The sequence below is a fragment of the Micropterus salmoides genome, unplaced genomic scaffold (genome assembly GCF_014851395.1).
Source record: "Micropterus salmoides isolate LMB-PRFRI ecotype aquatic unplaced genomic scaffold, ASM1485139v1 Ms_hic_scaffold_10, whole genome shotgun sequence".
In the NCBI taxonomy this organism is placed as follows: domain Eukaryota; kingdom Metazoa; phylum Chordata; class Actinopteri; order Centrarchiformes; family Centrarchidae; genus Micropterus; species Micropterus salmoides.
In genome coordinates this window covers 24,217,291-24,242,066 of record NW_024040041.1, presented here as the reverse complement: position 1 = coordinate 24,242,066, position 24,776 = coordinate 24,217,291, and the positions used below count along the sequence as shown (strand labels likewise).

Sequence of the window (24,776 nt, the reverse complement as noted above, 5' to 3'; positions counted from 1 at the left end):
CTAAGATGTGGCCAGACGACACTCCACAAGGAAAGATATGCTCTAGAAGACGGGCTTTTGCAACTTTAAATTTACTACAGAAATCCTTACACCCTACACCGTAATTAGAGACAGTTTGAGTGAAAGTTCGCTAAGGGGCAGGAAGGTAGGAGGGGTGGAGATGAGCAAAAGGAAGGCTAGCAGGGAGGATGTGAGGGAGGTGGGGAGTAAGGGGTAAGTATGAGAGTAATAGAGGAAGATAAAAACAGGGTTTATGGGCTTTGGTCAATTTAGTATTCCTGCAGGGTGGGCATGAATGTTGAGCAGACCTAAAGTTGCATGAATGTGATTCATGTGGTGACATAAACAAAAAAAAGGGTTCTGATGCAAGCAAGGCTATTTTGCTAACCTGAATCTTTTGTTTTATTTCAATCGCCTGTGTTGTAAATGACTGATGAAAATGAAATCCACTTTTGCTGGAGTCGGGGGGGCTTGAACGTTTTTTGACCTCCAAACAGAGGTCAGAAAAGGTTGGAGAACAACTGCATTACGCTGCATCAAAAACACTTTGTAAGAATTCACGCTAAGACTGAAAAAAAAATTGTGCGTCTGGGGGCTGATCCGGGGTCAGGGTTGTTTGTGCCCAGCCTGATCTCAGCACATGTGTTGTGGTGTGAGGGCTCGGCCACAGACGGCCTCCTATTAAACAGCGTGATTACTGTGGCGCCCGTTTGGAAGCCTGTGAGGATGAGGGGTTGGCTACATTCTGAAGAAGATTAAGACACCAGCGCAGGCAGGGAGGAGCACCTGCCATCCATCTACTCACAGACTGGCAGAGCATAAGATCTAACACTATCTGCGTTTGAAGTGCGGCCTTCATACAGGGCAACTCCAGAGTGCATGCAATGACTTTTGGCTTGTGTGGTACAGCTAAAGAGAGCAATGGCATTGGGAAATGTGTCTGAGAATACATGCAGTTTGGTGTGTAGTTGATGTTTATGGATGAACCTTTCCTGATATCTGTAATATGATCTCTTTTATCCGAGTCATGCCATGCAGCATTTAGGTCCTGGTCTAACCTGGATGTATCCCATGAGAAATCAAAAGGCTTGTAAGCAGTGCTAATTCTACAGTTTCCCACGGATACTACAGGAGCTAAACTTGGCTCATACTCAGAGGTCAGCTGCGAATCAAGTTTCCAACACTAGTGTGCAGAAATACTTCAGATTCACTCATCTTAGAAGCCCCTGTTGCCAGGCTAGAAGATTTATATTCAATGAGTTCTTGATTTACATTTAGAGTTGGAAATTTTGTCAGAAAAAAATGCCAACATGCGTTACATTAATCCCTATTCTTTTCATGAGCTCCTGACAGTAGAATAAGGCCTCTGCTAATCCATTTAATATGAGAGGATCAGCCCAGTTGGACCCACCACAAGGGATAAACTGCTGCTCTGTGGGATGGAAGCTGCTCTTGTTCCCAGGCTGGAGATGGGCCAAGGCTGGTGCCAGGAATTAATCCAGTAACAAAAAGAGCGGACTCCCTCAGCTGACCAGGTTGGACAACTGGTAACAAGGTGTGTGTTTGTGTATTTGGAAATCCTGGCAGGTGGTATGTTCAATATATGCCATGTGGCAACCCCTGCTTGGCCCTGTTATCCTTTAATACCTAGTCCTCCTGTTGTCATTTAACACCAGTACCCTGATTTTAATAGCAATTAATGGATCATGAAATAAACAACAGTTTTCAAAGCTGGAAAAATAATGAGCTATCACAGACAAATGAGGAAACACTAAAGACAAGATAGGTTTGCTACTTTTACGGACAGTACTGCAAAAAGGAAAAACATCTGTTACAACTTGTTTAAATTAAACATTGTATGTTCAATCAATTACCATTGTCTTTGACAATTAGCCAGCATTCACTATATTGTCTCTCACTGTTCACAATGCAGTAAAGTAATTTAACTGCCCTACAGACACATCTGCTTTTCATTATCATGTCTCCCTAATCTGTCTGGCCTCCCATGTTGCTGTATATCACCCAGTTCCCTGTGGAGCTCACTCTTGCTAAACAACAAGCCATGACTAAACTTCGCTGCTCCGCTTAAAAACATGAACTTAAATACACATGAGTCTTGAAAACAATAAGTGAACGGGTGAAATCTTGTAGACTGTGAAATTGAAGGAGGATTATTAACTGCAATTGTATGAAAATTATTAATCGTACTGGTTGCTAATAAACCCTCGGCTGCAGAGCAAACCTGCATTAAAATCCAGAGACGAGAATATTATGATAAAGCTTCGGATGATGGGGTCATCGAGCATCTCAGAAATATTCGGGACTTTACTGATGGGGAATGTTTGCAATAGTTTCCTTTCAGGCCGCTGGGAGATACAACAAAGCCTAGAGGCCCAGGAAGCGAGGAGGTCACAGTGGTTTGGACATTTCTAAACAGATCGAGTAACAGGACACTATTAAGTGTGAGTTTGTTGCTTATTAAATCCTTTCTGATGAAGTCATTTCTGTAAACATTTGACTCCTGCATAAGTCAAAGGGGCATCCACATTTGAACCGGAGACCTCTTGATCGGCAGTCAAATGATCTACCACTGAGCTATACCCGCTCACAGTATGGTGTGAAACCAGTTTTATCGAAATGGGGATGTTAAGAAATGGTTGTAGTCCCTTTGCACTTAACATCTCACTTCATTTCAGACTGTTGGTGCACAATTTAGGTTCTAGATCACAATGTGTCTGTAACACCCACATAACACTCCCAGAGTGTAACCTCAGGATTTCACCCCCGGAGCCTCTCTCGCTGCTGCTCCACTCTGCCGGCAGTCCCGTGAGAGTCTGACACATCAGACTGCTCTGTCATTTTCACAGTATCAGATCCCACAGCCCTATTCTTCCACCATAATACACACAGATCATATCTCTGCATCTCTTCATGCTCCACAACATAAAGCCCTCACTGAGAAAAGAGACAACAAATAGGAAACCATGCTAATCTCCCCCATCGTTCCTAATTTGGGCCATCCCACTAAATGCATTTCTGTTTGGAGCCACAGTTGCGAGGCTGTTAAGACTAGACTAGACTAGAGTCCTCCCAATTTAACGTGTCGATCATTTGATGTTCCCAGAACAACAAGAGTCGGCACAAAGAGAGAGTGCTGGGAAGCATTAGGCTGACAGAGTGGAAGTAGGGCAGGAGCAGGGGGTGACGAGCCGGTCTGAACAGTTATGCAAATAGCCTGTGTTCGCCTGGTTATGGAGAGGAAGGTGAAAAGAGAACAATTATGACAGGGGGGCCACTCTAAAATAGGACATGAACCAGCGGCCATGAGTTCCTGTTTTCATTGGATCTGCGGAGTCATGTCTTTTTCTCCTCAGCAGCAAAGATCTCCCTAGCCTCCGAGCGCTGGTCTTGTTTATTTAGCCAAGAAATTTAGAGTAAACTTCATTGCTATTGATACATCCTCCAAAAATTCACAAGTCAACTAACTCTGACATGGTGATTTTGCAATTACAACAAACTCCTTACATATAATGTCCTGTAATTACAGAGAAAAACAAATCAAATTATGCACACCACCTCTGCAATGGTTCACACATATGATACATTTAAATGAGAATGGCTCTGATGGGAGGACAAAACAAACTATTTAAAAGTACCTCAATGACTGTAGTGTCTTTTCATTGTCTGTTGGAACTCCCATTGTATGCTCCAGCAAGATAGAGCTACAGGCCACAAACAAAAAGAGATTGTGAATTGGTTGGGAAAGTTTTACATTTACACATGGACCTTTTCACAGCCTTGTTTTTGGAAATACTACCAACCTCCTAAAATTTACATTATAATATGGAATAACTCAAACTTGTCAGCAGCTTTTAGAGGTCCCTTGAGTTTATTGAGCTCTTAGTGGAAATATAAACCTAAAGGGTCTCCAGTGAATATCTTGTTTCCAGTAACAATAAGTGGGTTTGTACAGTGAAGGGAAGTCTGTGCTGTTGTGAAACAAAGAAGATTGGCATATGACAGAAACTGATCTGATTTACCAAGGCTGGTTCATAGATCATCAAAAATAAAACATGGTTTATAGATCTTATTATTGAATAGAAGGAAATGTATGTATATGCCAGCATATAACCTGACACTTCTCAGCTCCTAGTTAAAAATTTACAGTTGAACAAAATCAAGCTGCTTAAGAAAAAATAAATAAAATAAAATAATTTTTGCCGCAGAAAATAAAAACTGGAGCAACATACTCATACAGGGACATATACTGTATATGGTATTGTAACAAGGTGGACCTGTATCGGCCTGATTTTGAGTGCAGTGATAGTGTGATGGGTGAGCACCTAGAGTGTGTGTGTGTGTGTGTTTGGTGGGTGTGGCTTCACATGGGTTGACTGCATGGGGATGGACTGATGGTTGACAGGTGTGCTTGGACGTGACCTCCAATCTAGAGTCAGTGAGTTTCTGCTTGTCTTCTGTGTATAGGCCTACAGATTTGCTGCATGTGATAATGTTGAATGTCTTTTTCCCAGCGCATATGTTAAATGGGTTGGTGGCAGTGTCTGTCGTGTGGAATGCAGGGTGGGTATGTCTGTAAACTGCTATTGTGTAAAAGGAGTTTCCGCTTGTCTCCTGTGTACAGTGTGTTGAGGCTGCTGCTGGTATCCAAGATAGTGTGGCACACGGCTGGGTTGCAGTCTAGAGAGTAGTATGGTGTAGAGCAACAGCCACTTAGTGGTGTTACCAGAGGCCCCAGGCAGCGAGAGGCCACAACTGACCAGCCTGTGACCAACAGCAGCAGACCAGTCCTGGCAGGGAAAGGAAGTTGAGCACACCCAGCTGCAAATAACTTAATTCCATTCATTTAATTGACCCTGAGCTTTCCCCATTGAACTGAGTTTTAACTTTCTTAGCTTCGGTCTTGTTTTTTTTTGTCTATTTAATTAAATGTATAAATAAAATTTGAGGTTTATATTTTACACGACTTGTAGTTGTTGTTGCCCCACTGATTTTTCACCACTGACTGGTCAATTCTGAGCTAAACAGGGGTGTTACAGTTTATATGTATTTGCATGTCAATATTTTACTGCCATTCTGTGAAAACCATGTGTCTCAAACATTAACTTCCTGTCAGCTTTGTGACAATGCACATTTAAGCTAATTTTGTTTTTTATCAACTCCTATTTTATCTAGAAAAAAAGCTTAATCACAAAATTTGAGTATACATTGTTTTCATTGCACAGTAAAATCTAGTCTAACAAAAGCATCAAATTTGACAGAAAATAAACATTTGACATGTATTGTGTTTACTGAATCTTGAGATTATATTAATGTTGCATTGCAAGTTTTGTAATGGTCATGATACTAGTGGTGGAAAGTAATTAGATACTTTTACAAATTGTTGATATTTGTACTTGTAAAGTACTTTACATGTTACATTATATCTACTACAAATTCTTCATTTTTATTCAACTACATTAACTGACCGCTTCAGTTACTTTACAAATTAAGATTTCACACACAAACACATGAGCTCATAAAATGTGATATAATGTTATAAAGTAGACCACCCAACAGCATGTAAAATAGTTTAACACATAGATACACAAGTCATAATAAACCCATTATTTTGTAACAAGCACTTTTCCTTTACATACATTTAGCTGATATCACTCATGTACTTTTTAATTAAGTCTTTCATTTAAAATGGAATATTTTTTAATTGTGGAAAGAAAAACAAGTTCAGCCTTTTGCATTGTAATTTTTGACTTTGTCTTTTCCTTTGTCTTGTCTAAAGAGCCAGTCTTTTGCCCTATTTTACCTTTGTGTTAAACCTGAAGGATTTCCTTTCAGACTTATGGGAACTCTCTGCAGATCAATAAAAACGGGCCGTATTTATTTGTCTCTCTATCATGGTCCTTGGAGAGCTTCCTCTAATGTTGCATGAGGAGGGAAACTCAAACCGAGTTCTGAGGAGGACGCCTGGTCCCCTGGCTCTCACTTCTGGTGCGACCTGTAATCCCATCAGAGCTAGTGTGTCCATACTGGGAAAATAAACAGAACTGAAGATTGATCCCACCGCTCAGCTCTCAGCCACTGATCCTCAGAGGGTAGTTAATCTAGTCTTATTTCATTTGGCCTTTTTTGCTCACACTTACACAGAGACATTACTGACTTTCCTAATGACAAGAAACAAATGAAAAAAAGGATCCCTGGAGAGTTTTAACTCTCTAACAATACATGACCGGAAGTCTGCTAATATGCTAATCTTGTTTCTTTAGTTGACTGTTCATTGTAGTTCATTCATCAACATTTTTAGTTAAATTAATGTGAGAATGATAAAACATATATATTTACATTGAGTTCATGACAAATGATTGTTTGATTTTATTAAGTTCCTGTACAATGTTTTTCCACCGTTGTTATAATCTGCAATCGCATCAATCAAAAGTGTGCTTCTATGATAGATGGTAAAGATTAAGTGGCCCAATGTGCAAGAAAACGTGACAAAGTGCCTTCTAGGGTATCCTTGCAGTGGAGAAAACTTGATGCAGGGTCATTTAGGCTGTTTGTATTACAGAGGTGAGGTAATTTTTTACCCCCTACCCCTCAGACAGTTCACCACTGAATGAAATATGGATATAAATTGAAATTAAGAAACAGTAAAGGAGAAAGATGTTGAGTTGTTGTGTTGAGTTTAGTGTGCAAGAGATGAAAGACTCAGCTAGCTGGCCTTGCACAGCCACGTCTTAGATTAAAATATAAAAGACTGGAATTTAGTGGATACATATTTGAATCAGTATAAACAAAAGCTCCAACAAGCAGAAACATTCAGGGAACCATCCTGAAGAATGTTAAACAGACACTGAAATCTAAAATAAATGGTAACAGTATGAAAGATGAAAAGAGAGATGTGGCTTTGAGCTAATGTCTTCCATGTTGGCTTTTTTTTTCAACAAGTTGGATCTATATACACTATGCAGAGTATCAAGTTATAGCTGACATCTTACAGAGCTGAGTGTGCACATGTGTTTTTGGTTTTCGTGGTGTGTACCAAGGAATAAAAAGAGTAGTGCTCTATTGATGTTTTCTGGACAGTTTTCTGATGTTGTGACACTCTAGTCACAGTGCATGCTGGATAGATATCTGTTATGTGAACGTCATTTGCAATCATTTTTGTAAAAGCAGTCCTTTAATTTTACCATCCGACTGAGGCTCTCAGATTCTCCAGGATGCTGATGTCATCAGGGGCGGAAATCAAGCACATTGTGGCATCCATTTGTGGGTTTGTGGGGACTATAGTGAGGAAGTGGGCTTGTCTGAAGAAACTGAATTTAATCTCGCCTGTATTCAGCTGTACTGCTAGACTGGGGGGGGGGTAAAAGATGATGATTTCAAAAGGAACAACAAAGCGTCCTCTGTCAGTGGAGGGAGAAAAGGGCTGAAATAAACTGTGAATCGAGGGTGAGGTTGGCGTTAATACAACTGGAGAGCTTTACTCATTCAGTTGCCATTTTAACAACTGACATTGTTTTCAGAAGTCCAAAAGGACCAAAAGGAGTCGAGGTGGGACAAATGCCCTGCAGGCCCAGCAGAAAGAGGCGGTTGATCAGAGAAGAATGAAGGCCACAGAGACAACCCCCTCTGCCTGGTCTCTTACACTTGCTTTTAGATGCCTTGCTATGCACACTTTTAAAAGGTGAACAAAAGACCTTGTCAGGAACAACAAAGCAGAGAGGTAACTTACGTCCTGTGTCCCCAAATGAAAAAGAAAATAACACCTGCAGTGGAAAATGTCTGCCAAACATTTTGAAAACAGTTTTTTTTGCCAGTAAAAACTGAGTAAACTAGAGAAGCACGATGTGATGAAAATGTATTACAGACTTTAAGGGGCTCTCTGTCTGTGTTTTCAGCTGCCTTAATGGTTTATCTTCATACTTTGGAAATTGTTAAATGCATCAGGGTGAGGACATTTGGATTGAACCAAAATTTAAAACTTAAGATCTCTATTTAACCAGATGTTTGTTTGACACTAAAATGTATAAATCTGGTGGTTGCTGGGAGTCGAGGGGTTACTGAGCTCCACCAGCTGCATGTTGGTCTAAATGGAGCTCATGTCTTTTGGTCAACGTCCCAGCACCAGAAGGCACTCAGTTGTGAAGGCCAGAATTTGAATAACAAGTGTTCGGGAATGGCCAACTGTTTAGAGTCCCCACAAGGTCAGTGAAGAACAATAGAGGCTGTTTCTCTAGTGAACACCCAGCTCACACTTGGCTGGATTCAAATAGCTTCACAAGTCTAAAGTCTGATTGCAAATTTAGATCTGGAGGATAAACCTTTTTTTCCCGGAGAGTCACAGCGCTGTGTGAATGATACATGTGCAGTGTGAAACACACCTTTCCTCGTCACCACCTGCAGTTTTTGTTTTCTTTGGGTCCGTTTTTTTACTCTGTTTTATCTGTAAAAGACAAACTGACATCTGTAAGTGACACAGACACGCGCACAAAGCTTTAGCCACGCCCCACAGCTGCGTCACTGGTTGGCATGCTGCATTCAACGACCTCCCATGAGGCGTGGCCAGCATGGGAACTTATATATTTCCCCTTGAAACAAATCGCTTATTTGCGATTACGCTATGCACCCTGACGGATCTTTTCGGTTTTATTAAGAAAAAAACAACACATGGACTTTGTATTGGGGATTCGTTGCGCCGATTCATAGTTGTTAGGTTTTTTTAAAAGTTTAATCATGTTGAAGAATAATGGAAAGAAGACAGCCATCTCTGTAGCCTGCACAGCATGTCTCTGCATGCTGCTGCTCCTGGTTGCTGTGCAGCAACACCGGGTCCAGGTGGATGAGGAGACGAACGGAGAAGACGCGCGCTCTCTGCTCCATGATGTCGCGCAGGAAGAGGGGGGCGCACAACTCGGGGAAGCACAGGTGAAGAAAGGATTCTCAGCGTACTTCACCAAACTGACCCGCGGACGGAGGGAGGTGGAGAAACCCGCGCGCTCCTCTGCGTCCACCGCCGATCCGCCTCCAGCTGAGGACATCGGCGCTGATGACATATTCGTCGCTGTGAAGACCACCAAGAAGTTCCATCAGTCCAGGCTGAATCTGCTTCTAGACACATGGATCTCAAGAAATATGCAGCAGGTAAGGCAATATTGCAAATTTCGATTCCATTTATGTTTAATTCATTTGGCATGCAGAATCATCTCTATATTAAATAATGCGTTAAAAATTCTGATTTTAAGAACTGATCTACTTGTTTGTGGACTGAAGTCATTGTTGCTGAGCCTGTGCTGCAGAACTGAACAATAAGACAGTGTACACATGCAAGTGATGGCTGCTTACAGTTAAGCATTGTTCTCCTTGTCACCAGATGACACAGTGAAATGGCCACACAGCCCCTGTTAACGATGCCGAATTTCTTCAGCTCTGTCAGTTTTTATTCTCCTCTAAATGATGTCCCTGAGAACGGAGGGAGCAGTTTCAGAACTCCCTCTTCTCCCTCTCTCAGCCCCCCTCTCTCCCCACTCTCTATTATCCCTCCTCTTTTTGGGTGTCCCTGTGAATGCCCCTGGTGCAATGGATGCTTCACAGCACCGACTCCAGCACTGTCCCCCTTCCAGGACTAACAAAGCGTCTTTCTGAAGGGGAAAGAAAAGCTTTCCCAGCCCCTTGTCTCCCCTCTCTCCATGGGAACGTGGGAGCTGAGTCTGGGTCAAGCTTACTGGAGGGATGGGGAAACGGGGGCTTCGTTAAGGGTATGCCTGGGACAAAGGGGTGCATCTAAATGCAAGTTTGTGCTGGGAAGCAGCACGCTGAGTATGAAAATGTGGCCTAGAGAATCAAGTTTCTTTAGAGGGTGCACAAAGACATGCATGACCATTGTGGAGAAAACAGTTGCTAGTCAAATTGATTTTACCCTGCACCTATAGGTGTCATATGTGCTTTCTCATAGTCTCTTTGCCTCAGGTGCTCTCACACAGGTTTTCTCTCCTTCAAACCATGTCTCTCTCTAGCACCAGGTTGAGGGAGAGGTTCCTTCTCAAGGAAAGCTGTGATAATAATAGGCTGTCACAATCGCTTGGCTCTCACATGATCAGACATAATTACCTGCATAGCTCGTTTTAATGGCCAAACCATGCTCTACAACATCTGCCTATATGTGTAATGATCATGCTAATTGGTTGTAATCACTGTACTGGATGATGTTAGTTAACCTACCCGACAGAGTTAGCAGCAGGGCTTATAGGCAGGCAGCTGGTGGGTGGCTGTGTGGACAAAAAGGACAGGCTGAGCCCACAATGCAAGAGGGAGTTCCTGGAGGAAGGGTGACAGGTGGTCAGGAGAGACAGAACAAAGGATGGCCGTAATGCCAGCCATATGATGCTCTGAGTTCCCACCATGTACATATGGCCATCCTCCATGTTCAGGTTTGATTCTCACGCTCAGCTGATGAACATCTGTGGAGTTTGGTTTGCTTTTGTAGCAGTGGCCACAAGGGACAAGTATTAAGATTTTTTTTATTTCTGACTGCTGTTATTTTTCTAGATCTCTTTATTTGTATGCAGATGCTATTTCTTGCTGTTTACACGAGAACAGGGAGGTAGATAATCTCTGTGATAGCTGTGTTGACGCAATAGTGCCTGTGGCATTCCTAATCTTTGAGCCCATTCAGAGGATAAATAGCATTTTTGTAAATCCAACCAGTTGGTGTCTTTATGTAAAAGGTTACCCTTTTGTGGCTAATAAATATCAGACCCAGTTATCTGTGAATTGGTGCTTTTGAAACAGAAAGCCACTTTTTCTTAAGTAATTTCATAACTTTTTCATATACAGTACCTCCTTCTGTTTTCTATTGTTTCCCCATTATTCACTCTGGAGCAATATCTTCACACCGAGAGCAGGGTAATAAACCAAAAGAACAAAATGGATCACAGTACTTCCTGAGTGTAGATCAGCAGTGAATAGATTTGTAAAACTGGCTGACTCTAGCTGCTTTTATCAGAGCGTAAATTCATTTTGCAGCTGGCACTAACATCTTCTTTTTGTGGCATGCATTCCCCTCTTAAGAGTATGACAAGAACTCCAACAGTGAGTGCTTTTAGCATTCAGAAAAAAACCCATGGCACTCTACTTGAGTTAATCAGATGGTTTCACTGTAGAGTAGTGAAGTACAAGTGGTCAGAAAGTGGGTGGTGGTCATTGAAGAGGACAGCCTGGTTTTAAAAATCTGTTGTTTTAGAAGAGAAGAGACTCACTGTTTGCATTGCCATTTAACTCATCTTTTGCTACACTTTGTCCCGCTGCACATGCACATTTGCCCAGACAAAAAGGGCGGACAATGCTTTGAATTTCTGAAGGGGCGAAAGAATCAGGGTGGAAGTGGTTGATGGAGAGAGGGGAGGCTGATGCCCTTCCTTCCTGTGGAGCTGGAGACAGCCAGCCAGGCACCACGTTCAGCTCAGACAGGGCTGTGCCAGGCCTTCCTGTGGTCAGGAGTGTACACCCCCCCCCCCCCCGTGCACCCTTGCCTCTTATCTCTGCTTCACACACAGGCAGCTTTTCTTTTCTTTTTTTGGTATGAATTAGTATTCCATGAAAGTAACTGTTCTTTTAAGTTTCAGTAATAGAACAAAGACAGAAAAAAAACTTCCCTGCGTGGGTTCTCTTTAGTTAACTCCTGCAGCTGTATGCAAATGTTGGCAAACATATTTAGAATTTACCCAGTGGAGACTTTACCCAGCATGAAAACTCACAGCATTGTTCTATTCAAGAGGCTCTGGCCGTGTATGTAGCCTTAGAGGGGGGCAGGATAGGAGATGAAGTTGGGGGTGAATGGCCACACACGGTTTTCGATTTACTAATCACCAGTGAGACCCCCCACCCCCACCCCACTCTCTTTCTGTCAGTGCCCTGGCAGCTCGGGCAGCTGCCTTGGTGATTAGGCTGTCTATTCAGTGGGCTTTAATGCAAACAGCACCAGCCTCTGATCCCTTCACCATTCTTCCTTAAATAAATACAGGCTCATGGCTCTAACATCCAGCAACATCTGCCCAGAGTTTGCTCCACAAACAGCTCAGGCAGACTTTGCCTTGTGCCGAAAAAGCAAAGTGGAGTTGAAAGAATAGTCAGCGGCCTGTTTCTAGATGCAGAGCACAAATCGCTCAGCAGCAGGGTAGAGAATTTGCAGGGATGTGGGTTATAGTTTGACAAAAGTGCTCAGTCAGTGAGGGTTAAGGAATCATGACCTGGCGTGTAGAGACACGTGGCGAAGATAAGGTAGCGTGATGTTGGGCAGGTGCTGCCTCACCTGAGGTGAAGAGTAAACAGACCACTGGCAGTTAGCCGGTAGCCTTTTCATCATCACTATTCAGCAGCTTGCACCTGCTCAGTGTAAGCTATCATAAAGACGAGTCTAATCTTCCCCTGCTCCTTTTTGAAAGTGTGTTCCTGTAAGGTGCCCTTTGTTGGTAACACCTTTTATGACTAACTGCTACATTTAACAAGCGCCTGGAGTCTCGTGGGTTGATTCTTGAGTCTGTCAGTCATTCAGCAGCGGGCTATCAGAGGATTGTGTTGGTGGTTTGTCAGATCTGTATGCGACTGTTTTAGCTGTATTCAACACGTTGAAGCCCGGCAGCAGGTCCAGCAGAGTGAAGGGGCTCAGCCGGGGGATGGGATACATGAATGGGATGTGTGTGTGTGTGTGTGTGTGTGTGTGTGTGTGTGTGTGGGGGCGGACAGTCTGCCTCCTGCTTTGTTCTATGTCTGCGATGCTTCGGCGCGGCAGCATAGTTGCCATGGAGAGAGTGAAATGTGGGACAAAAGGCTTTTATTAGAGCAGGGGGTTGTTTAACTCAATGCGTTTTCCACTGCATAAAAGACATGTTGATTGATGCTAATCACACCATGCTGGATGTGAGGAAGGAGGACTTTGGACACACTGTTTGAATTTGATCGTGTGACTGCTTCACATGACCATCCGAAGTCGTTTTGTTTGTAAAGAAAAGTCCACTTATCTGTAATTTCCCTTGTTTGTTTGCAGACCTACATCTTCACAGACGGAGAAGACGAGGAGCTGAAAAAGAAAATTGGTAAGTTTTATGAGGGTCATAAAAATACTGCTTTGAGTTTTCTGCGTCAGTGAAATATCCTATTAAAATACACAGAGCCTCCATTGATGGTGTCATCTTTACTTATTTCATTGTTGCCACAGGGAGTCATGCAATCAACACCAACTGCTCTGCAGCCCATAGCCGACAAGCTCTGTCTTGCAAGATGGCGGTGGAATATGACAAGTTCATAGAGTCTGGGAAAAAGTAAGTAATATTTATTTACATTACATTTATTAGTCTCAATATCTCAGGATCTAATCATTCCTGTGTTTCTGCCTCTCAGGTGGTTCTGTCACGTAGATGATGACAACTATGTGAATGTTCGGACTCTGGTGAAGTTCCTGTCCCAGTACCCCCACACCCAGGACATGTACCTCGGTAAACCCAGCCTCGACCGCCCCATCGAGGCCACAGAGAGGCTGGGGGACAATAAGATGGTATGTAGAAGGTTCTTGCTTTTGTTGCGTAATGTCAAGATCAGACTACTTGTCAGATAATTCTGCATATTAACACACTCTTTCTGCGCCCCTACAGAAACCAGTAAACTTCTGGTTTGCTACTGGAGGAGCAGGTTTCTGTGTGAGCCGGGGTCTGGCACTGAAGATGAGCCCATGGGCAAGGTAAGATACAGACACACGCATCCTGTATTATTACTGTACTGCGGAGACATTTGTACCTCAGTCTTGAAGATGAAAATAGGAAAAATGCCTCAATGGTCAAAAAAGTTTAAAGAAACACGTTTAGGAAATATATTTGTTTGCTTTGCAAAATAAAATCACGACTGTTTGTTCAGTATAAATAATTAGCTTATCTAAGTACAAAGAAGGCAAGGTTGTCCAGGTTCTCTGTTTAGAAATATTGAATAATACACTTTTTGGCCACCAGTAGGTGTGTTACATCAACTCTGACCCGGTGTCTATTTATTTGTCTTTCCAGTGGCGGTCACTTCATGAATACAGCGGAGAAGATCCGCCTGCCTGACGACTGCACCATCGGTTACATCATCGAGTCGGTTCTGGGGGTTCCTCTGACTCGCAGCAACCTGTTTCACTCCCACCTGGAGAACCTGCAACAAGTGTCAAAATCTGAGATACACAAGCAGGTGAGAGGCTTATAGCTAATCTTTAAAAGAACAAAAATAAAATAACCAGTGTCCTTTTTATGAAGTCATGAATCAGTGTGACAGTGGTGTTTTCTATGTTGCTCATGCTTTTTTCTTTTTCCAGATCACTCTCAGTTATGGGATGTTTGAAAACAAGAGCAACATCATCAATTTGAAAGGGGCTTTCCCTGTGGAGGAGGATCCATCAAGGTGAGAGACGGTCTTGTTTTTAATGACGTGGCACAGTTTTAATCTCAGTTTCAACAGCTTTCAGCAGCTCTAACACGAACCCTCTTATCTCTGTCTTCCAGGTTCAGGTCTGTGCACTGTCTCCTGTATCCAGACACCCCATGGTGTCCCCCTCAGGTTGCCTTTTAGGGCGACTGCTCCTTTCTCATCCTCGTCCCCGTCGTGCCTCGGTATCTGAAAGGCTCGTGGGGACCAGTGTTTGGTATTAGACTGCACGGCTGCTGTATTGTTGCTGCAGTTGTGCGGTCTTTAATAGTTTTACTGGGCTGCTGTGCGGCCCGCCTTGGGACTATTCCTTCCCGTCCGGAGCTAGGACCTCATCCCATAATGCTCGGGATGGAGGACTCCAGCTCTCGGCAGGAAGTAGCTTTCAGCGTTAAGCTTTGCAGGCAATCAGTTGAGCTTTGTGATGTATATGTTGCTTGTAAATGTATTTGCAATTCTCATAGAATGTACTGTCATATATTCAAGCCTTTTTGCCAGCTTTGCATTAACATTAATTTTTTGTTTTAGCTTTTAAAAATGTCTTTTTTGGCTTTTATTACATATAATTGGCTTTTTTAAGCATTTTTGTTTAGATCTTTTAACTCTAATGACTCCGGACAAATGCTCTAATATGAAGATATTGTTGTACTTTTAAGTTTACAGCGTTATTTCTCCAACACACTGAGCTTTCCAAATGCATCATTGGGTGACCAAATCTGAAGTATATCAGGACAAAAGCACTTTTCCCTTTTTTGATATTTTTTTTGGTAAACTGACCTAATTTACATCTTTTAATGACATGCTTCAGATTTGTGTGCAAACTAGGGGAAAAAAAGACTAATAACCCTCAAAATCTTAATATCTATTCATTCTTATGTATTTAATAACACTCCTTGCATTTGTAACAATCAGGGAAAAATAATGAGTGGACGAGATTTTGATTTGGGGTTACAATCAGCTTTTGAATTACTTTGTAATATTTTTTTTTGTATGTTTAAAAATTGCACAGCTGAGTTTCAAATGAACTGATATTTGCTCCTGGGAAGACGCTCACCTCATAAAGCTCAACAGTGGAGAAAAAATGACTTCTAGCTTGGATGAATCAATGCCACCTAAATAATTACCATGTGTGTAATCTGAGCCACAGTCTGTAATAGTTTGCACAAAAGACTGATGTGCCTCTATGTTATTAACATTAATGTTCTTTATTTACACATAATAGCCACTGGTTGAGGCTTGTGAGGTGAGAACTTAACAAGAGTAACATCAGTGTTTCCACATGGAGGTGTTTGTATCCTCTGTGTTGTCTCTTACCCATATTGGGTTACGCTGTACATATTGAAGACAGTATTGTGTACTGTGACTATTATTAAATTAGTAGTGATGTATAATGTTTAGAATGTTATTTTCCTGTTGTGGTTTACATACGCTTTTAATGACCTGGACATGATTTTTGTACTGCGTTTTACGGTGTTAAATGACTGTGGTTTATTCTCCAGTATCTGGAGGGTTTGAACAGTTCATTCCCAATTCTGGCTTCTCAGGGATTATGAGCTGATCCTGGTATTAACTACCACAGGACCCACGGTGGGACCTAAAACTTTGAATAAAAGTGCATAACCACTGAGAAACTTTACATATTTGGTCATGTTTTTATTTTACTGTCCTTCCAAGTTCAAGATGATGCATTTAATGTTCAGCCCCACCGGACTAATATAGCTAACCGTATATAAAGTTATTAGGACATTTTGGAAACATTGTTCTCTTTTTAGATGAGAAGTTTGATACCACTCCATATGTCTGTTTGCTAAATATAGCCAGTGCCAGACAGCGAACTTAGTTTACCATAAAGACTGGAAACGGGGAAACAGCTAGCCTGGCTCTGTTCAGAGGTAATAAAATTGGTCTACCAGCAGCTCTAAAGCTCACTAATCAACTGTTATTGTTTATCCATACAAAAACCGAAGTATAAAAAAGTTTTGCGCTTTTATGGGGCATTATGCTAGGACCAGTAACTTCCTGGAGTCTCCACTGGTTGCCTGGCAGCTGCAGATATAATATTTAGTAGTTAAAACTCCCCATAAAACAGTGTTTTTGTACCGATTTAACAAACGAGTCACAACGTCAGTGAGCTTTAGACGTGTTGATAGGTAGACTAGCTACTTTTAAGGACAGATGAGAACTAACTGTCTACCAGGAAGCAAATATGCAAAAGATTTAGCAAATAAAAGTGTGACGTATAAATGTAAAATCAGTGGTGCAAAGTAGGCGACATTTCCTCAAGTACCTTTAATATACAATTGTTACGTGTACTTGAGTATTTGATTTTATGCTAGGATACTACTACTACTCAAAGGCAAATACAAACAGTGTCAGGGGAGGCTCAGAGACTTGAGGTGAATGTGATGTTCATGAAGGGTTTCTAACAAACAGATTTTATTTTAACTCAATAAGGGATCAAGGAGCTGCTACATGACCCCATATACATGCAAGAAATTGAACTACACTAAAAGGCGGTAAGGTTTTTCTAAGCTTGGTCTGAGGGGAAGCCCACAGTCTCACACTTTAGATAGTACTGCTATTTACTCCACTACATTTATTTTACAGGTGTTCTACTAATTATTAATTATTTCAATAAACTTTTATCATATAAAATATCAGGTTTTATACAGTAGCTAAAGCTTTTTTAACAATGTATAAAATAGGTAAAATTTGCTCCACGGCAGCCAGCTACAACATTAAGATGCATGTTACATGTTTGTCCATCAATCCGAATATATAATATATAATAATAAGCGCTGTCTGAAGCCCTTTTGGACTTATAATGGACTATTTTTTTTTTTTTGGAGGTGTTCATTTTTGGTCTGAAAAAGCTGCCTGATAGGATTTTACTATACAGTTCAGCCAAATTACTTGCAATTTCTGAGATTATGCGCATAAAACACAATTTTTAAAAAATCAACCTGAATGCTGGCTGAACTCTGGCAGACACCGAGCCGAAGATCCATCACCAAAGCCTTGCATGGGAGACAAATTACTTGGAGCAAACATCCCCACCACAAACCATAATCACAGCTTTGCCATCCAGAGATGTATAGTGGGAAAAATGGCTTCTTTTATGTGTCTACATCTCATGTTCAAACAGACATCTGTCATTGGCACCCTCTTTCCTCTCTCTGTTGACTCATGAAATGTTTCCAATAAATCTGTACAGAAATTTCAAATCATACATTGTATAAAATATAGAACAATCATAGCAGTTTTATGGGAAGCTATAACAGTTGAGTGGATCAGCTTCACTCAGCTTGCTAACAAGAGGAAGAGAGGGATCCCTCCTCTGGCACTGCACCCATGGGAAAAGAAGGCATGTGGCTTAAGCATAAAACTCTTGTATTATGAAATTGGCACGTGCAAACAGTAATCAGATCAGCAGCAGTTTGATGTTTTCCTATAAAAGAGGAAGGTTTTTACATAAATAAACAATGTCTCTCTTTCAATGTCTCTCACTCTTTTTTACAGCTCAGTAGTAAATGTTAGAAGTCATAACTAGTACACAATCACATTCATTCAAATCAGTAAAAGGCAGCTATGGTTCAGTAAGAAGTCTGCATGTGCAGTATTACAAAGAGAGGAAATGAAGTGGGCGCATGAGATTTAAATTAGCCTAAAAGCATTTCCCCCAGCTCATTTGTAACCCCTCTGCATCAGTAATCCTTCAAACATACCAATCTGTCACATCTGTGAGCAACTTTGAATGAATGGCAGTTGTTATATGTGATTACTGTCCTTTGGTGGTTTTCCACTGTTTATCTTTCCTTAACGTTTGCTGTTGCAATTATGTCTGTTCCCATACCAGCAGCTGCAGAATAATAAATACAGTAAGACTGAGCTTTTATGGGTACGCTATTAGCATTTCAATTTACACACTGAGCTGAGGCCAAGTTCTCAGCCCCACATGGGGAGACAGTTTGGACAGAGGACAGAGCTTTGACAGAGAGGAAGAACCATTTGAGACACTAAATGTGCTTGTAGGCAGACTTTGTATCTTTTGGACAGAGCCAGGCTAGCTTTGATGCTACAGTGCCTTGCGAAAGTATTTGGCCCCCTTGAACTTTTCGACCTTTTGCCACATTTCAGGCTTCAAACATAAAGATATAAAACTGTAATTTTTTGTGGAGAATCAACAACAAGTGGGACACAATTATGAAGTGGAACGAAATTTATTGGATATTTCAAACTTTTTTAACAAATAAAAAACTGAAAAATTGTAAAATTATTCAGCCCCTTTACTTTCAGTGCTGCAAACTCTCTCCAGAAGTTCAGTGAGGATCTCTGAATGATCCAATGTTGACCTAAATGACTAATGATGATAAATAGAATCCACCTGTGTGAAATCAAGTCTCCGTATAAATGCACCTGCTAGAAGAAAGCCATTTCTTAAAGATATCCATAAAAAGTCTTGTTTAAAGTTTGCCACAAGCCACCTGGGAGACACACCAAACATGTGGGAAGAAGGTGCTCTGGTCAGATGAAACCAAAATCGAACTTTTTGGCAACAATGCAAATCGTTATGTGTGCGTAAAGGCAACACAGCTCATCACCCTGAACACACCATCCCCACTGTCAAACATGGTGGTGGCAGCATCATGGTTTGGGCCTGCTTTTCTTCAGCAGGGACAGGGAAGATGATTAAAATTAATGGGAAGATGGATGGAGCCAAATACAGGACCATTCTGGAAGAAAACCTGATGGAGTCTGCAAAAGACCTGAGACTGGGACGGAGATTTGTCTTCCAACAAGACAATGATCCAAAACATAAAGCAAAATCTACACTGGAATGGTTCACAAATAAACATATCCAGGTGTTAGAATGGCCAAGTCAAAGTCCAGACCTGAATCCAATTGAGAATCTGTGGAAAGAACTGAAAACTGCTGTTCACAAACGCTCTCCATCCAACTTCACTGAGCTCGAGCTGTTTTGCAAGGAGGAATGGGCAAAAATTTCAGTCTCTCGATGTGCAAAACTGATAGAGACGTACCCCAAGCGACTTACAGCTGTAATCGCAGCAACAGGTGGCGCTACAAAGTATTAACTTAAGGGGGCTGAATAATTTTGCACGCCCAATTTTTCAGTTTTTTATTTGTTAAAAAAGTTTGAAATATCCAATAAATTTCGTTCCACTTCATGATTGTGTCCCACTTGTTGTTGGTTCTTCACAAAAAATTACAGTTTTATATCTTTATGTTTGAAGCCTGCCATGTGGCAAAAGGTCAAAGTTCAAGGGGGCCGAATACTTTCGCAAGGCACTGTAAGCTAAGCTAACCAGCTGCTAGCTGGAGCTTCATATTAAAGGGAGAGATATGAAAGTGGCATCTTCTGATCTAACTCTTTACCAGAAAGCGAACAAGCAAATTTCAGAACACAAAAAATTATTCCTTAAAGTAAAACTTTTAATGGAGTATGTTAAAACTGAGGTAATATTACATTAACATAAGTAAGGGATTTCAGTAGTTCTTCCAGTGTAACATGTGACGTGTCTTTAAATAAGAAGTCAGTACCATGACTGACAGTATAACTTAAGTGTAACGTCGTTCAGCTCTTATCTGTGGAATGATTTCAGTAATGCTGTTTTGCATATGTATTATGTGGCAACAGGTGAAAGATTACATGAACACAAACATCCAACTGCTGCCTTCCACTGCTGGTCGACCAGCTAACTGTCAGTGAACTATGGTGAAATATGACTGGAGGCTGTTTCTGAGGCTGCTTATCTTCCAGGTAGGGTCCAGGATCCAAAATGTCTATCACGTTCTGTTTACAAAACATAAAAGTCCTGCATGACTTGTGTCTGTCTTAGTCTGAGTCACACAAACGCAGCTTCTCTGCCCACCCATATTTTGTCCACCCCAGGGAGAAACCAAATAACAAATCATGGCATGTCCTGTCCGTCACCCATGTAATGACCCTATATGGTCTGAGCTGAAGGCCATTAAGAGTTTTATTATTGTTGTGACTGGTTCTTATGGAAGCCAAATGCATTCACTTGAGGAAAAAAACCCTGCTCTGTTTTTCTGAATTAATGAGATACATCAAAATCCTTCAAGAAGCTCTCACCTGCATGAAGTAGGGTAAGTTTGCTGATGCTAATCAGCCTGACCCTCCGACAACAACAGTGCTAGGCCTATGATTTCTAGTACGGAGTCAATAAACAAACAATACCATCTATTTTACTTAAAGACAGGAGGATCTCCCAATGTCTCAAACCCAAACCAAAATAAAACTAGATTAAACCAAACGGCAGGGATATGTTTGCTTCCATGAAATTGAGCTAAATGAGAGCTTCTCCTGGGATTTTGAGGTATCTCGTTAATTTTAGAAAAACAGCGCAGATTTTCCCCCCCATGAAGCATATCTAGTGATCCTGAGATAATTATCTTGTTAATTCAGAAAAACATAGCAGAAGCCTTTTTTTTCAAGTGAATGCATTATGCTACTGTAGGTTCTCACACATTTCTGAATCAGAAAGAATTTTTATTTAAAATCCCACAACTGGATATTCTGAATATTATGCTGTCATTACAACTTCATTTGTTTGTGTGCATCCCAAAAGTAAGAGTTTCAGAGCAGGGGCAGGGGCAGGGCCAGACGGGTGGCATGGGTATGGCTGTATGAAGTGACTGATAACATTTGAAGTTGGAAAGTAAATCAAACGCCCACAAAGAGACATAAAACCACTACAAAGATATGCAAAATGACGCGCAGCAAAATGCAAAATGACTAAAAAGAGATATTAAATTACTTCAGAGACACAAAAAGACCACGCAGACCAAAAACAAGACACAAATAAAAAGGAACGTAAAACCACCAGAATGATGCAAATCAACCACAAAGAAACAAGACGCAAAATGATAAAGAAATGCAAAATGACAACAGGAGCACATAATGGAACACATTCTCATATCTAAACAACAAAATAGGTCGGCTGTCAGTTGTCCCAAAGCGAAAATGACCATTTGGCTATTTTTCTGGTGAGGAATTGCTAGCAAAATGATAACAGAAGCACAAAATGACCACAGAGAGATGAAAAACAACTAAAAACAAACAGAAAACAACCTCAAAGAAATGAATGCAACAAGACAGAAAATAACTACAAAGAGACAAAGAGGTTTACTTTATATCTATTATTATTTATTATCTATTATATTTTATTATGTTTATATACATTAAAATATAAGAACCTTTTTAAAACAGTGGATATGAGGGCTTCATGGGTCTTAACAATGTCATTATTTCAGCACAGTCACAGGAAACCCTTTTTCTTGTGAGTCTGTTAACAGTTCGTGCCCTGCTGATTAAAACACAAACATGTGGGTGTGCTTTCCTGCACCTCCCATCAGTGCTGTGAGTGGAATATGTGAAATTTCACAACTCTGTGAAGTCTCTCTCTTTGTGTCTGTTTGACTCAAAAACAAGACAGTCAGCTCTAACTGTCAGTGAAGTGGAAAACCCCAGAGTGGAAGGTGAGAAGCTGGAGTGCATCTGGTGAAGTATGGCTGGCTGCCACAGAGGGACATTCCTCAGAGTGCTGGGGATTACAGAGAAGCCGGCCACTTGCACATTGTCTTCCTTTGCTATAGTCAGTCTCCAATTAACAGTCTGCATTGTCTGCAGGATTAGGAGCGGTGAGACAAGTCCCACTGGCCCATTGAGAGATCCCACAGCAACTGGCACAGGCCTTAATCCTGCTCAACATGTGCTCTAAAGGCAGACGAAGTGGGAGTTTACTATAATCCAGGTATCACATGTCCCGACTATTCAAGGACTTGAACTTCATAGTAAGCGGCACTTGAGTGGAGGACTTGAGGAATTTGGAGGAGGACCAGCCCACCTGGCTAAAGCTGACCGAGACTTGGGGGATGTACTGCAGGAAATTATTGATTTTCACAGTTCAAGTGTTGTTTTTTTAAGACAAATTCAAGTCATACTGCCAGGCTCTGAACAAAAATCTAATTAGACTAATTTCAATATGAAAACATTCAGATTTTTAACTGAATGCCAGAATTGTAGAATTAAAGTCAGAATTGATTTAATTTCTTTGTTTCATTTAAAATGATAAAATCAAGTCTTTTTTGTTGTTTAACGACTAAACAAGACAACAATTTCCAGAATTGCCCGTATGGTTTTATCAATGTCATTTGTCATCCTGTGATGTTCAAGATTAATTGTTAACACCTCATCATTTATAAGCTTTATAGAAACATATAATAAATTCCTTACAACATGCTATTAAGTAGTTAATGTACAGTGTTTTCAACAACTATAACTTCTCCGTTTGCATAGTTATAACTGTGCTACATTGTCATTCATAATCTGTTTTACCTCATGTGACAAGTCACAGGTTAACATTACTTCAATAAACACTTAAAAAGACCTTGTATCTGTTGGAGCTACATGATAGTGTGTTATAAACTATTTATCAAATCTTTATGTACCGCTTAAAGGGGTGAGGGGTTAAAATAACCTGTCACCGATTAATTTTATATTTCTGAATGCAAGGTTATAGAAAAACCCTTTTCAATTTCAGCACTTCTGCGGAAAGTGTTTAAGGAGTCATTACTCATCTTCATGTTGGTTTGTGTGTAGCAAAATTTAAAATAAAATGACTAAAAGGATTATATAATGACATCCCTACATAAGCGAGGGTGGTTTAAATTGTCAGATAACTGTCCGTTTTTTGTGTCTATAGTTTAAACAAAAGCATAAAATGTATTATATGAAGATTATTTATATCAAAGTAAAAACAACATGAGACATGGTGCTTGGCAAAAATGCAAATCAGGATGCAAATGTGCTGTACAACCTCAGGCAGTGATAACTTTGACCTTATGGAATCATGGACTGAAAATACTTTGAGCCAACAGATGACAATTTTAGATTGTAAAGCACTTTGGATAAAAGCGCTAAATAGAGCAGCCATTTAGATTACCTTTATCATAATATTTAACTAAAACTGCTTTTGCTGTGTCTGAATACAGAAACTTTTACTCTCTCTAAAATCAAATTGCCTTTTGAATGTTTCTTGTCACCTTAAGGAAACATTAATGTAAAAGAAAGATGTAGAGGACATGTGACGCACATGCATTTCACATGTAATGCCATAGGTTTCACATGGCAATTTACATGAGTTTCACATATTACAACCTGGTAAATGTTCCAACATAACGTTTCCATGTGCACAGTACATATTTAACATGTGCAAAGCATGTTTTCCACATATTATTTTTGTCTAAGGGTCTCTAATGTGGTTCATTTTTAACGTGGTGGTGAACTGTTGGATCATTACAGATTCTTCACACAGATTACTTAAAAAAAAAAACACAAAAAAACAGGACAGAAAGGGGCGTGCTTTGAGAAAGCCACAGGGCATTAGAAAGCTCTGCGTGTGGAGTAAAAAGGTGAGGACAGGGATAACCGGACAGCTCCATAAATCCTTCAGTGGGTACGTGCTCCCTCTGACTGGTCCGGGTAATGCGTACAAAGGAGGAGGTGAGGTGTGAATAACGTGACCACTGACTCCCAGGACACAGCTGCCTCCCCCTGAGCCCGGCCACAATAGAGACAAGCCTGGAACCCTGTTTCCCTGACTCCCTCTCTGTTGTAAGCATGGCAGCATCAAAGCAGCAGGATTCCCTCCAGTGCTCACGTCCTGTGTTTGCGTCCACTGTTCCTCTGCCTCATCTGTCCTGTGACAAGGCATACATGTTGAGAAATGAGCAAACATTATGAGCAGTGAAAGGAATGAAAGCAGAGGTACTTCTGCTCTCTGTACATTTCACTTAGACATGATATACTTGTTTCTTAATTAGATTTATTTGACAGAATATATGATGAGTTTATGTATTCCAAAACATTATTAAAGATTAAACCAGTGGTTCCCAATTGTTTTGGCTTGTGAACACACAAAAACAGTGTCTGATTTGGACCCCTTTGAATGAACATTATTTTTTTCTCGCATTAATCATCACAATTTTACCACAGCCCTTGTAAAACTCCTTAATTGCATGTTTAGTTGTTGTTGTTTTTTTCATTGTTGTATTGCTGCTATTAATTGCCATTAGGTGAGAAAAACAATGGATAAAACTATCCAACATATCCGGTAAAGTAATCTTATTGTAAAGTGGTAACGCAGGTGAGACCAGGCACCCCTTTGAAACCTCTTTCATGTTGGTGTGTTTAAGAACAAACTGACTAATCTCCTCCTGCAATCTATGTAACAAAAAGGTAAAGGGCCACTTAATCTCCACTGTGAATC

General features: G+C 40.8%; 1 protein-coding gene across 1 annotated transcript; it reads left to right on the top strand.

Moving 5' to 3' along the window:
• Window positions 1–8,616: 8,616 nt before the first annotated feature.
• lfng (LFNG O-fucosylpeptide 3-beta-N-acetylglucosaminyltransferase) lies at window positions 8,617–16,099 on the top strand. The gene is made up of 8 exons (XM_038704121.1): window positions 8,617–9,156; window positions 13,058–13,106; window positions 13,229–13,331; window positions 13,411–13,564; window positions 13,662–13,747; window positions 14,064–14,229; window positions 14,354–14,439; window positions 14,541–16,099. The coding sequence occupies exons 1-8, from the start codon at window positions 8,749–8,751 to the stop codon at window positions 14,605–14,607; spliced, it is 1,119 nt and encodes a 372-aa protein (XP_038560049.1). The 5' UTR covers window positions 8,617–8,748; the 3' UTR covers window positions 14,608–16,099.
• Window positions 16,100–24,776: the final 8,677 nt, after the last annotated feature.